General features: G+C 33.0%; 3 protein-coding genes across 7 annotated transcripts in view; 2 read left to right on the top strand and 1 right to left on the bottom strand.

Annotated features, from left to right (window-relative positions):
* Positions 1–4,027, top strand: part of Pgant3 (Polypeptide N-Acetylgalactosaminyltransferase 3) — a 54,970-nt gene extending 50,943 nt beyond the window's left edge. For all 5 annotated transcript variants that reach the window (XM_075309184.1, XM_075309187.1, XM_075309186.1 and 2 more), the window contains one exon: positions 1,567–4,027. In XM_075309184.1, coding sequence (XP_075165299.1) covers positions 1,567–1,728 — 162 coding nt within the window. In that variant the 3' untranslated portion in view covers positions 1,729–4,027. The remainder of the gene's footprint in view (positions 1–1,566) is intronic.
* Positions 4,028–4,263: 236 nt separating this feature from the next.
* On the top strand, positions 4,264–9,065 carry Tsp42Ep (Tetraspanin 42Ep). Its single transcript, XM_075310499.1, has 5 exons — positions 4,264–4,356; positions 5,482–5,655; positions 6,306–6,461; positions 8,666–8,857; positions 8,916–9,065. The coding sequence occupies exons 1-5, from the start codon at positions 4,297–4,299 to the stop codon at positions 9,063–9,065; spliced, it is 732 nt and encodes a 243-aa protein (XP_075166614.1). The 5' UTR covers positions 4,264–4,296.
* On the bottom strand, positions 8,831–10,201 carry LOC142238777 (uncharacterized). The gene is made up of 4 exons (XM_075310500.1): positions 10,136–10,201; positions 9,781–9,933; positions 9,621–9,710; positions 8,831–9,208 (listed from the first exon to the last, which is right to left on the bottom strand). The coding sequence occupies exons 1-4, from the start codon at positions 10,193–10,195 to the stop codon at positions 9,077–9,079; spliced, it is 435 nt and encodes a 144-aa protein (XP_075166615.1). The 5' UTR covers positions 10,196–10,201; the 3' UTR covers positions 8,831–9,076.
* Between the last annotated feature and the right edge of the window lie 2,726 nt (positions 10,202–12,927).

The following is a 12,927-nucleotide window of genomic DNA, read 5'->3' as shown; positions in this document are numbered from 1 at the left end:
AAGAGCCGCGTATCAAAATTTTGCTCGCGCATCGCGAAAATCCGAGCTACTCGAACGCAAAGCTGGCAAATCGCTAAAAGTTGCCAAATCAACCGTTACAAATGTAATTAAAGTGTTTGGGGAATGTCTGTTGACAGCCAGGAAGTCTGGATCGGGGGGAAATCGAAAACCGGAAGCCGCTGGGACGACAAAGAGAGTTGCCGGTAGTTTCAAGCGAAACCCTAACCTCTCTCTCCGACGATGCTGACGAATGCTGACGAAGTTTGACTGCGTGGTAATGGACGACGAAACCTACGTCAAAGCCGACTACAAGCAGCTTCCGGGACAGGAGTTTTATACGGCAAAAGGAAAGGGAAAGGTAGCAGATAATTTCAAGCCCATAAAACTGTCAAAGTTCGCAAAGAAATATCTGGTTTGGCAAGCCATCTGTACCTGTGGCTTGAAAAGCATCATTTTCATAGCTTCCGGGACTGTCAACCAAGAAATTTACGTGAAAGAGTGTTTGAATAAACGTCTGCTGCCTTTCCTGAAGAAACACGGTTGTTCCGTACTGTTTTGGCCGGATTTGGCATCTTGCCATTACGGTAAAAAGGCCATGGAGTGGTACGCCGCCAACAACGTGCAGGTGGTTCCCAAGGACAAGAACCCTCCCAACACGCCAGAGCTCCGCCCAATTGAGAAATACTGGGCTATTGTCAAGCGGAACTTAAAGAAGACCAAAAAAAATGCTAAGGACGAGCAGCAGTTCAAGGCAAACTGGATTTCTGCGGCGAAGAAGGTGGACAAGGTGGCTGTACAAAATCTGATGGCAGGTGTCAAGCGTGAGGCCCGGCAATTCGGATTTGGAAAAGCGAAAGCCTAACTGAATATTTTTCCTGAATTTTATACTAATTGAACTTGAAAAAGAAATTTAATTTGATTTTTTAAATAAACGATTTCACCGATTTACACGCGTTTTCCCTTGACCAAATTTTGACCGTATCACCCTTTAGAAGCAGTAACTTTTCCGATTCGCCTTTAATTTGTAATTTCGGGTCTTACACTCAACAACGAATACAAAAATCAGCAGACTGTGACTGCTTATTAATATATTGGCATTCTTGGTATTTGTAAAATTGCCAAGATTTAACATGTAATCCAACGCAATTTGGAGAACCGATAATAGTTATATGCTTTTTCCCAACTCTTCAACTTTCTTAAAGGCTATCGAATACGATTAGCAAACATTTGTTTTGCTGTTATACCTTAATTTGAGAAAAATGCGGTTATTTAAGCAAATATAAGTCTTATTTATAATACATTGATTTTAACATTGTAAAATACCTCCAATATTTATATTTTGTTAGTTACAACCAAACCTAAACATATTTTTTTAACCTAACTGAACCGTTGTCAACTGACATATTCGAATTTTATCCCAGTATTTAAATTATTAAAGATATTGTAAAGCTATGAATTAAACCCAATGATCTTCGAACCGACCGAACTTATAGTCTATCATGCCTGTTATTAATTGTAGAATTTTTATTTTAATGGAATGGTATTTACTTTTCTTTTCAATTTCAGACTCAACACATCAGCCATAGAGATAATAAACTATGCCTAACACTGAAAGCCGCTTTATCTGCGCGAACGCAGAAGTCGGAGAAAGTCGTGGTGGCCATCGAATGTAACTTTAAAGACATAACACAAAAATGGGGTTTTGTACCACTGCCATGGAGACTCTAAAAATAGTCGCATGTGTAAAAACTACACTTTTTATTTCATACATAGTGAGATCAATTTTTAGGAACAAATGCAATTAATATCAAACAATTAAAATATTAACTTTAGGATGCGATGAAGTTATTTGTAAAAAAAAAACAACAAAAATTAATTTTACACCTATAGATATATAAGAAATTTTGCGAAACACCGACGAATACTAAATGTGATATTTTTAATTCGTAAATAACATGCATCCATTTATACTAACATCAATGGATGTAATCTAACAAATAGTTTTACAACAATTCGTGTATATTTGCGTTTCTACAGTAGTCTAGGAAATAACAATAAAAACGTTTCCACAAAGTATAAAACAAAAAACACTTCCACCGCATATAAACATATTCCGTATACCACTACCACCACCAATACCCAATTTTTAATGAAAGTATATTTTGAATTTTAATCTGATAGCATTTGAAAATTATTGTATAGTTTTCATTAATCGTAAATTATCTGAAATTGAATTTTAAACAGTTATTATAATGTAATGTTGAAGCGTAATTTGTTCCTCTACATTAAACCTTTATGTCATGTATTATTTATTAACTTGTGCCAATTCGAAACAGAAAAAATCTGACTTAAAAAATTTTAATTTCTTCTTTTTTTAATATAGAGGATTTTAATAGATTTTGTACTTAATATGTGTTTTTTAAGTTTAATATTTTTAGATATGTTTTATCAGATGTATTTACTTTTTATTTTAGATCTGTTATTGTATATTTGTTTATTACTATATTTCGGAATAATGAAACCATAAAAAGATGCATATTCTTTAAGTCTTCTAGTTACATCCTCTACCATAATTCAATTATTAAGTTTCCCATTATTAACGCCCAGAGTGAAATTCTAAGTCGATGTATCGATGTACGTCTGTTTGGCTATCTGCTGTAATAACATTTTTCATTACTGAGTTCAGAAGTGAAAGGCAACTATTACCTGATTATACCAGACCATTTGTCATCGACAGCTGGTGAGCTTCCTCCCAGTAAATGCTGCACTGATAGAAAGACATTTCCTTCTGAATTGCTGTTGAAAGCGTCACCTCCCATGCCTCCTAATGTTTTTGCCGGTCAGGTGAAGGTGATTGATTGATTATTTGTCCATTCTGAAATCAAGTAGGAGAGGCCTCCTTGGGATGGTATGATTTACTTCACTGCACTTTATCAGGTGCTGGTGGGTGAGGAGTTCGCAGCGTTGCCTCGTGAACAAGGCAACGGGATTTGTCTTGCTGAAATTTGACACATATTGGTTTTTTGTCTGTAGTCAAATTAGTTTTTGAAAATTGTATATCTGCATATATTTCGATAAAACCCCCTTATATATCCATTCCAATTTTACGTGTTTTTGATACCTGTATGATAATTTTTTGTCCGATTTGGTAAAAATTGGAAGAAGTAAAAGTTTTACTTTTCGACCGCATCGAAGTAAAATTGTTTATATGATATGCAAAACTATTTCTAAAATATGAGCTGAATACGTTCTATATATTTTCAATTTTTCGATGCAGTCCCATAGATATTACTTCTTATGCGCTTTACAGACTATCAGCTATTCCGGACGGAATGTCGGTGTTTGTAAAGAATCTTACACTGTGTCGAATCGATACGACTTGTCGGCGATGACTAAATAATCGGTAAATGTGTTATCGATCCCATAAACATGCAGCAGTATCGATTATGCCTTCGGACTTAATTTATAATGTGCACAATATATGGGATATGTTCGACAGGAGCACTGTCGTGCGGAATAACTGATAGTCTGTAAAGTTAAGCATCTGAAAGTTGAATTTGTCTGTCGTATTTTTTTTGCCAAAAAGAGAAATATAAAATAAGGTTTATGTGTGCTAATTTCCTTGATCTTCCAAATTTCCTTCCATTTAGAAGTGACAATTTTTAATTGAAAAATATTGTTGATATTTTTTCGGTGTACTATTATCACTTTATATTCCGATTGATAAAAACTAATATACAAAATCAGATCTCAAATTTGAAAAATTCATAATAAATGATATGTGAACAAATCGATAAAACATTAACATATTTTTTACCAATTTTGTAATTACTATTTAAGAAATGAATTTTGTAAATAATTGTTTTGCTTATATAACAAATTTTGTTAATTTCCTTTTTAAACTTAATTGTAATATTTTAGCAAAACGAACAATTACATTTTAATAATCCTGCTTAGTATACCATCATAATTTTAAGTATTTTGTATTTTAATAAAGAAAGAAAACAAAAATATCTAATGAACTGAATTCTTATTGTCATTCTCATTGCAATTCTCACCATGGGCCATTATGACGAAAAGGTCGAAAGTCAAAACATTTTTTCTTTTTGTTGAAGAACATAGATAGTAGTAGGTATTCTCATTTCATTATCATTTGCTTGTGCAGTATTATCTTGAAAGCTGCATTTAAGGCAGGTTTATTCACAAGCAAAGATCGTTTGGGTTTCTTTCGTTTTTTGATATTCAATTGGACAGTTTGGAATTTTTAAAGTGTGTACCTTTGTAATACATAATAAAATGGGAGCTTTATTTAATACAGTTAAAGGATTTGTTTTTGGTTTCAATATCATTTGTGTGGTATGTTTAAATTGAGGTTTTTATGCAATTAATCGCCCGTCTTTTACAACCCTATTGTGCCGACCACCAGATAAGATTACCATTACGAATTATTGGTCTAATCGCAGCATATTTATTGTCTTGTACAACGCCTACGGTCTTCTCTTCAATTCTAAGTATAAATACGAGTTTTCTGTCCCCGCGATGCAGGGCTTAAGATCTCTGTAAGATATCTATAATTGCATCTGGGAATATCCCTCTGGCTGCTAGTATCACATCATCGTCGTATGCCTCTTATCAATCAATTTATAAGGAAGTGCAATATACGCTGCTGTTTGCATACCATTCAAAGAAAAAAATATCTAATGAATTGAATTCTTATTGTCATTCTCATTCCAATTCTCACCATGGGCCATTGTGACGAAAAGGTCGAAAGCCAAAACATTTTTTCTTTTTGTAAAAGAACATAGATAGTAGTGTACTCTCATTTCATTATCATTTGCTTGTGCAGTATTATCCCTTAAGTTGAAATTTATCTGTAGTAACGGTACTACCTTCAAGACTTCACCATCGTCACAGCAGTCTCTCTGATTGGGCCATATATAATTTCATCGACCCCTTTGCTTAAGTTGGTTGGACAGTTGGACTATTGTATTTTGAACATACAAGGCGAAATTGTGTGAGGTATGTGCCCTTTGCATTTTCATTTGAACTATTTCCTTCCCGATTTAGCTAAATGATGACCAAGTAAATTCAGATTTCTTGACCGATACTATAACTCCAAGAAATTTGGAATCCAGTTAGCTATTGTATAGACCAACTAGTCAGTAACGCTCAACCTTCAACGAGGGCATCTGTGTTTTTGAATCATACCGTCCACACAACGCTGTCCTTAACATAATAACTGAGTCAAACGATCAAAAAGATTCTTTTAAATAACGCCGTTTCCTGTGGTTGATATATCAGCTATCAGCAGAAGGTAATGTGATAATCCTTAAGTTTATGTTGACTTTGCTGTTGGTAATGCATGAAAGGGAATTTGATTTTCGTTGACGCACTGCGATTGACTCTAACTTCTCTTAAATCTCTTCGCTCTCCAAAGGTCAAGTTACTACTATCCAATATTTTGTATTTTTTTTTTTTCAGATCATTGGCTTAGCTACCTTAGTAATTGATGTATTGGGTATTAAAAATTCGACACCGGGAACTGATAGCCATGCATGTTTTATTCTTGGAATGCTGTTATGTGGACTTTTGGTTATGACAGCAGTTGTTGGCTGTTATGGCATCTGTAGTGAAGTTCTTGGAGTAAATGTTATCGTAAGTCTTCGAGAAATCGAAATTTAAATTGCGAACAAAACCCAGTTGGAAGGACACAGGTCATGAAAATTACATATAGCATACACTGAAAAAAAAACATAATCATGTCCTTAAAATAAAAATGCAAATTTTGCCTATTATAGAAGACGCATTTCTCTGATATATAGTTTTTTTCGGTGTCCAAAAATCGATAAACTTTTCAATAAAGTCGTTTTGTCCTTTTAGTAAATGTTTCTTTACTTTTCTTCCAAACACCCAGAAAATAAGTGAACCTACCATCAAAGAAAATGTAGGTTAATTTTAGAAAATTTAAACTAAAATATTTTAGTAATGATACAAATAAGTTTATAATTTTTATCGAATTGAAAAAACAAAAATCATTAAAAATAATATTTTTTCTATTGTTTAAGAAAATATGACATGGTGAAGGTAAAAATTTAACATAAATTTTATTTCAAAAACTTATGATCGCAAATTCAAAATTTGGAAAATTTTGTACTTCATTTTTGTCTAAATCTTCGTTTGGGAGAAAATAACTATTTTTTGTTTGCAGTTTTTACCTACAATTATTATTGGTATACATAATAAAAAAAATCTGTATATTGTTAAATCTGCATATTAATTGATCGATTTCTACTTTAATTTTGCAGTATTCAATATTTATGCTTTCACTGTTGATCTTGCAATGCCTCCAGTTGCGCTCATTTCAGCCGCATGGAATTTACTTCCACTCATTACAAGAACTGGAGGTTGCTTGGCGAAATGTTGGAACAGATCCCAAGGCTATGGACAATATCCAAATGCAAGTAGGTATTAATAACCAGAAGAAAATAGAAAAAAGTACGAATGTAACAAAGCTCGACAGGGCAAATGTTTATGTACCCTCCACCAAGAAGTGAATTCTAAAAAAGGACAATACTATATTCGCATTTCGCAGTGAAATTAGATAACGGCTTTTGTGTGTAAAACATAAGGTGATTTTCGAGTATCACCTATGTCAGCGTCCTGATTTTCTTCTTTACTTTTAGTTCATTTTTTCTTCTATGAGAGGATGCATTTTCGTGAGCTGTACACCCTCAAAAAAAAAATCGCTTCTAAACATATTTTGCAGGAAGCACATATATTATTGGATACTGCCGAAACATTAATATGTTCGTTTTATGTGAGCATATTATATGTTTGGAAGCATTTTGAGTCCAAAAATAGTTTATGCTTGGAAGAATTCCCCAAAGAAGATTGTGCTCATTCCCTCACGTAATTTTCACTTCCACGAAATTTTTGAGTTCTTCGCATCTTTTTCTGTAATACAAATATGCTGTTTTTTTTTTTCAAATGTCTATTCTCTTGGTTCCGAATATTCATTCTAATATTCTAATTAAATAATATTTAGACTTAAGCATATTACATTTTTGGCCTTATCATGAAACAGTTTTCCGAAACAACAAACAAGCGGTTTCCCAGAAATTGCTCTCATTTCATTCTCTCGCTCTGTTATGATGATATCTTTTTATTCAACCCTCCCGGTTTCCATCTCTATTTCTTTCTCTATACTAACTCTCTCTCTGTCGCTCTCTGAATAAAGTATCCCAACATATATATGTTTACTCGAAGTTTGTAAATTTATATATGTTTACATTCACACATATTATTTTTATAAAATATTCATGCCCCAAACATAATATATTCTAACATACTAACATATGTGTCCCAAACATTTTGTGTTAGTTTAGGAACATTAAATGTTTGTACTTAAATGTATTGTGTTTAAAAATTGTGCCCGAAACACATTTTGTTTATATCGGAACATATGAAAAACATATTTTTCTAACAGTGTAGTTAAAAAGTACAACAGGACATTACATTTTCCTGGCTTTAACAACGTTTTGTGGAAATCTCAAAATGCGGTGTACAGTTTAGTTAAATTTTCGCACGAGGTAGTTCATTCTTCCTGTAAAACAGTTTATTTTTATTCGGTGTACAAAACCTCAAAATGGTTCTTATTTAAGCGCCTGATATAAACGAAATGGGCTATGATTTCGATATAAAAAAGTTTATTTTTAATGCAAAAATAAAAATTTGTAACAAAAAATTGTTTTGGTGTTAAAAGTTTGAAGTTTTTGAAGATATTAAAAAAAACTGTAAGATAACTTGTGATACCCGTTTTCCAAAACTTATTTTTTTCTTTGCGTGTAGGTCGGTTAGTCGATTTTTTCGACTTCTATATCATCAGTTAAAGTGTGTCTATATGCGGATATACCGCTACCTTACCTTACACAGAAAAGAATATCACCAAAATATGTTCAAGAAAAAACATTCTTGAATTTTTAATCATATTTAAAAATTAAAAATCCATTAAAAAATGTTTGAATATTTTTATATTTTTAATTAAATTTTAATTAATTAATTATTCCAATGAATATTTCAATGAAACCAAAAATATTTCAAATTAAAAACAAAATAATAAAACGTTATATGCGAAAATAATGAGTTTCATATTATTCATTGGATCACTAAATGTTTATTCAAATCTGAAGTAGGTTAGGTGGCAGCCCGATGTATCACGCTCACTTAGACTATTCAGTCCATTGTGATATCACATTAGTGAACTTCTCTCTTATCACTGAGTGCTGCCCGATTCCATGTTAAGCTCAATGAAAAGGGAGCTCCTTTTTATAGCCGAGTCCGAACGGCGTTCCACATTGCAGTGAAACCACTTAGAGAAGCTTTCAAACCTTCAGAAATGTCACCAGCATTACTGAAGCAAAATCCTACTATAACTATAATCGGAAAAAATTTATGAAAGTACAAAATTACAAGAAAATTACATAAATAATTAAAAACAATATTCTAAGTAAATACACAATAATACAATGAATAATTGAATGAATAATTGAGTTTTTTGTTTAAAATTGATTAAATTTTTAATTGAACCAATTAAAAAGTTATTTGGAAGTGCGGGAACATTTTTTCTTTGTAGATATTAAAAAAATATATGTTCTCTTACTTTTAGCTAAAGTGTTGTGGTCTATTCAATGCACAGGACTACGCTTACAAGCATTTGCCGATTCCATCCAGTTGCTATAGCAAGGATAACGACATAGCACAATTCAATCAAAGTGGATGTTTGGAAGTCCAATGGAAATCACATGCTATTATGACAAGAAGACAACAAATGTTCAACTGGGCCTTGTTAATTGCCGAGGTAACAATATTTTTTTATTTTTATTTTTATTTTTTTTAATGTCTTGTGTTTATTGTAGTCCTTAACGTTATTCTATGCCTTCGTTTTGTGCATTTTAATATGGAGACGTCAGAATCGTATAGACCATCATAGAGATGGTCAAAATGATGCAGTTGGAAGGGCAATTGTCCAGCAAAATAACATTGGTTCACGGTATCCTCTGTTGTAGGATATCATCTATCAGCAATGATTTAGAGGATTCAAAGGGACCATTGCAGGCGATGTGATGGCTGCAATTTTATTCACTAAATCCACTTTTCGTAGACGGTGCACAAGTAGAAATGCAATTCCAGATATTAGACCATTCAATATCTATAAAGATGAAATATAAAATAAGGAATTAAATTAAGTTATATATTTAGATATTTATAATAATATATTTCTTTTAAAGACATTCATAGATACATACACCAAAGCCAGTTTAACTCTATTATAGTTCGAGAAATATACTACATTTTAGTGAAAATTCCCCCAATATGTGCACGTTTCCTTCACTTTGATAATTTTTTGTTAAGAAAATGCATTTTTCATTTATTATGTGCATTTTGAGACTGTTACTGTACGAATCACATCTAGCCTACCGGAGTACATGTCACGATATAATGACATTATTTTTATTGTATTATTACTTATATATTTATGGTGGTATAGAAAAATAAACATCTTCTCTGAAATTCCTATTGATATATTTCGGATCGAAAACAGAATGTAATTCTCTTCTTACCATTGCAGTTAAGGTGTAGTAACAAAATGCTTTCACATAGATCCAAATGATTGTAGTCGTTACAATTCCCGAAAGGAACACTGTCGCAACCTGGGAAATTAAAGAGAGAGAGAGAGAGAGTAATTGGCTTAAATCTGAATGATTATTGAGTTGCTCTTACAATTTCCACAACAATGACCGATTCCACGAAAGCAGCGGCACTACATATACCCGATAATACCATGTTGATGTAGTTCATTATCATACTGTGGACATCGGATTGATTTTCATAATTGAAGAAAAGTATCACTGCGATATGAATAAGGGCACATACCTTTAGATGGTCAAAAAGGAATAATAAATTCAAAATTCTTCAAGTATTAAAATAATTTCAGCTCGTTACTATATTGACAATACACTGCGAAAAACAATAGATTTTTATGATTAAAATTTTTAGACAATGAGTTTCGGAGCAATTGTCATATAATATTTTCATGGCAGACTTTGATTTCAAATCTGATTTTTAAAGCTCTTACGATATTAAAACAATTCACTATAATTAGGATTAATTTAATGGTTTCGTTGGAGAAGATCATTTTGTTGCGAATTTCTGAGTTAAACTGAACTTCAGTGATGAATAATATAGACCACTTGGGTCTTTCTGTAATGAGTGATCGATTTTATTTATAAACTTTTATGCGGTATACGAGGCTCGCTATTAATCAGTGTAACATATTTCTCTCGTTGTTCGTTTTAATATTAAATTTGAGTTTATTACAAAATAGTGCCACCTTTGTCCGTAGCGAATTTTAATTGTTTGCTTGTAGACCGCACAGAAAAAAAATATCACCAAAATATTTCCAATTAAAAAGTTGATTGAAGTTGAAAAAATGGATACAATTAATAACATTAAGTTAATTAAGTCAACGGTTGAACATTTGTAATTAAAACAAGTATATACGGCCGTAAGTTCGGCCAGGCCGAATCTTATGTACCCTCCACCATGGATTGCGTAGAAATTTCTACGAAAGACTGTCATCGACAATCGAATTACTTGGGTTGTGGTATCTTAAAACTTCTTAACATCGTTTTCTAAATTGTGAGTTAGTCCATACGTGGTATGTATTAGACAATACATACAGAGCCAGAATTGAAATATGGGGTGGCTTATATGGGGGCTATATACAATTATGAACTTGATATGGACCAATTTTTGTGTAATTGAGGATCGATTTATCTGATGGCTATATATAACTATAGACATAAGCGTAGGAAGGCCTCTGGGGAGGAGGCTTAGACCCCCCCAGAAAAATGTTAGCCCCCCCCCCCATAATTTGAAAACCTATTTACGGCTTTGCATTGTGGTAGCAGTTGCCGATTTTATTTCTTAACGTTGTCTTCTAAATTGTAAGTTGGTTTCTTTACTATAAGGTGAATTTTGTGATATTTTCCCGAATAAAAGATTTTATGATTTTTAATGCATTATAAAGCTTGTTTATCGAATATTTTCAAAAATTATTAAAATGTTAAAATTTTCTAGAATGGATTAGCATTTTTGCGGCAAAATTTGAAAAATTTGTACCATTTTATAAACTTTTACTATTTTTTAATCCATTACAAAAAAATTACCCATTAAAAACACAACACGTCGCAGAGTTCCTCGATCTGGCCATAAGCTGAATACCAAAGCGTATAACATAAAAATGGATGAAATCACAATAAACTGTTACAACAACAACAACCCATTAAAAACAAAAAAAAAAATACCCATTAAAGAAAAAATGAGTTATAAAAAATTGAATCAAAACAACTTCCTGCGTATTTAAAATTATTAACTTCTTTGTGAAGACATTTTTGCAGTTGTGCCTTTAGAAACACAACACAAAAATTTTTTTGCTGGGAAAAAGTGTGGAACTACTTTTAGTTACTTTTTTTATAAATTAATTGTCGAGTTATATTGAAGTCTGATTTTTTATTAATTTTTATAAAATAAAACGTGAATCGAACTGAAGTTCAGTCTATTAATTTTTTTCTAGGGGGGCTATAGCCCCCCTAGGAAAATTGTCTAGCTACGCTAATGACTATAGACCGATATGGACCTAGTTAGGCTGGGTTGTTAACGGCCATATACAAGCACAATGTACACGCAGAGAAGGAATATGATCACCTCAAACATGTTTCAAGAGCAAAATGTTATTTTTGTATGGTGACCATGTAACATGTTTGTCACTAAAATGTTAATTTCTCGTCAAATATAACCCGCTTGCCGAAATCAGATACATGATTTCCGAGGAAATGACATGGTTGCGAAAACCATGTTACATGGTCACCACCCAAAAATAACATTTTGCTCTTAAAACATGTTTGAGGTGATCATATTCCTTCTCTGGGTGTACCAAATTTCAACTGACTCGTATGAAATTTGCTTCACCAAGAGGCTCCAAAACCAAATCTCGGGATCGGTTTATATGGGGGCTATATATGATTATGGACTGATATGGACCACTTTTGGCATAGTTGTTAAATATCATATACTACCACCACGTACCAAATTTCAACCAGATCGGATGAATTTTGCTTCTCCAAAAGGCACCGGAGGTCAAATCTGAGGATCGGTTTATATGGGGGCTATATATAATTATGGACTGATATGAACCAATTCCTGCATTGTTGTTGGATACCATATACTAACTTCAGGTACCAAATTCAGGTACCAACTTCTTCCAAGAGGCTCCGGAGGTCAAATCTGGGGATCGGTTTATATAGGGCCTATATATAATTATGGACCGATTTCGACCAATTTTTGCATGGGAGTTTGATGCCATATATTAACACCACGTACCAAATTTCAACTGAATCAGATGAATGTTGGTCTTCCAAGAGGCTCCGGAGGTCAAATCTGGCGATCGGTTTATATGGGGGCTCTATATAATTATGGACCGATGTGGACCAATTTTTGCATGGTCATTAGACACCATATATTAACACCATGTACCAAATTTCAGCCGGATCGGATGAAATTTGCTTCTCTTAGAGGCTCCGCAAGTCAAATCGGGGGATCGGTTTATATGGGGGCAATATATATATTTATGGACCGATGTGGACCAATTTTTGCATGGCTGTTAGAGATCATATACTAACACCATGTACCAAATTTCAGCCGGATCGGATGAAATTTGCTTCTCTTAGAGGATTCGCAAGCCAAATTTGGGGGTCCGTTTATATGGGGGCTATACGTAAAAGTGGACCGATATGTCCCATTTGCAATACCATCCGACCTACATCAATAACAACTACTTCTGCAAAGTTTCAAGTCGATAGCTTGTTT

Source organism: Haematobia irritans, chromosome 5 (assembly GCF_050003625.1).
Source record: "Haematobia irritans isolate KBUSLIRL chromosome 5, ASM5000362v1, whole genome shotgun sequence".
NCBI lineage: Eukaryota > Metazoa > Arthropoda > Insecta > Diptera > Muscidae > Haematobia > Haematobia irritans.
This window is presented reverse-complemented; position numbering and strand designations above follow the sequence as displayed.

Coding starts and splice junctions, on each gene's coding strand:
- Tsp42Ep (XM_075310499.1), top strand. CDS start 4,297: ATGGGAGCTTTATTTAATACAGTTAAAGGATTTGTTTTTGGTTTCAAT. Junction 4,357..5,481: donor GTTTCAATATCATTTGTGTG/GTATGTTTAAAT, acceptor TTTTTTTTTCAG/ATCATTGGCTTAGCTACCTT. Junction 5,656..6,305: donor TTCTTGGAGTAAATGTTATC/GTAAGTCTTCGA, acceptor TTAATTTTGCAG/TATTCAATATTTATGCTTTC.
- LOC142238777 (XM_075310500.1), bottom strand. CDS start 10,195: ATGATCTTCTCCAACGAAACCATTAAATTAATCCTAATTATAGTGAAT. Junction 9,934..10,135: donor TAGTGAATTGTTTTAATATC/GTAAGAGCTTTA, acceptor GACCATCTAAAG/GTATGTGCCCTTATTCATAT. Junction 9,209..9,620: donor ACTACACCTTAACTGCAATG/GTAAGAAGAGAA, acceptor TCATCTTTATAG/ATATTGAATGGTCTAATATC.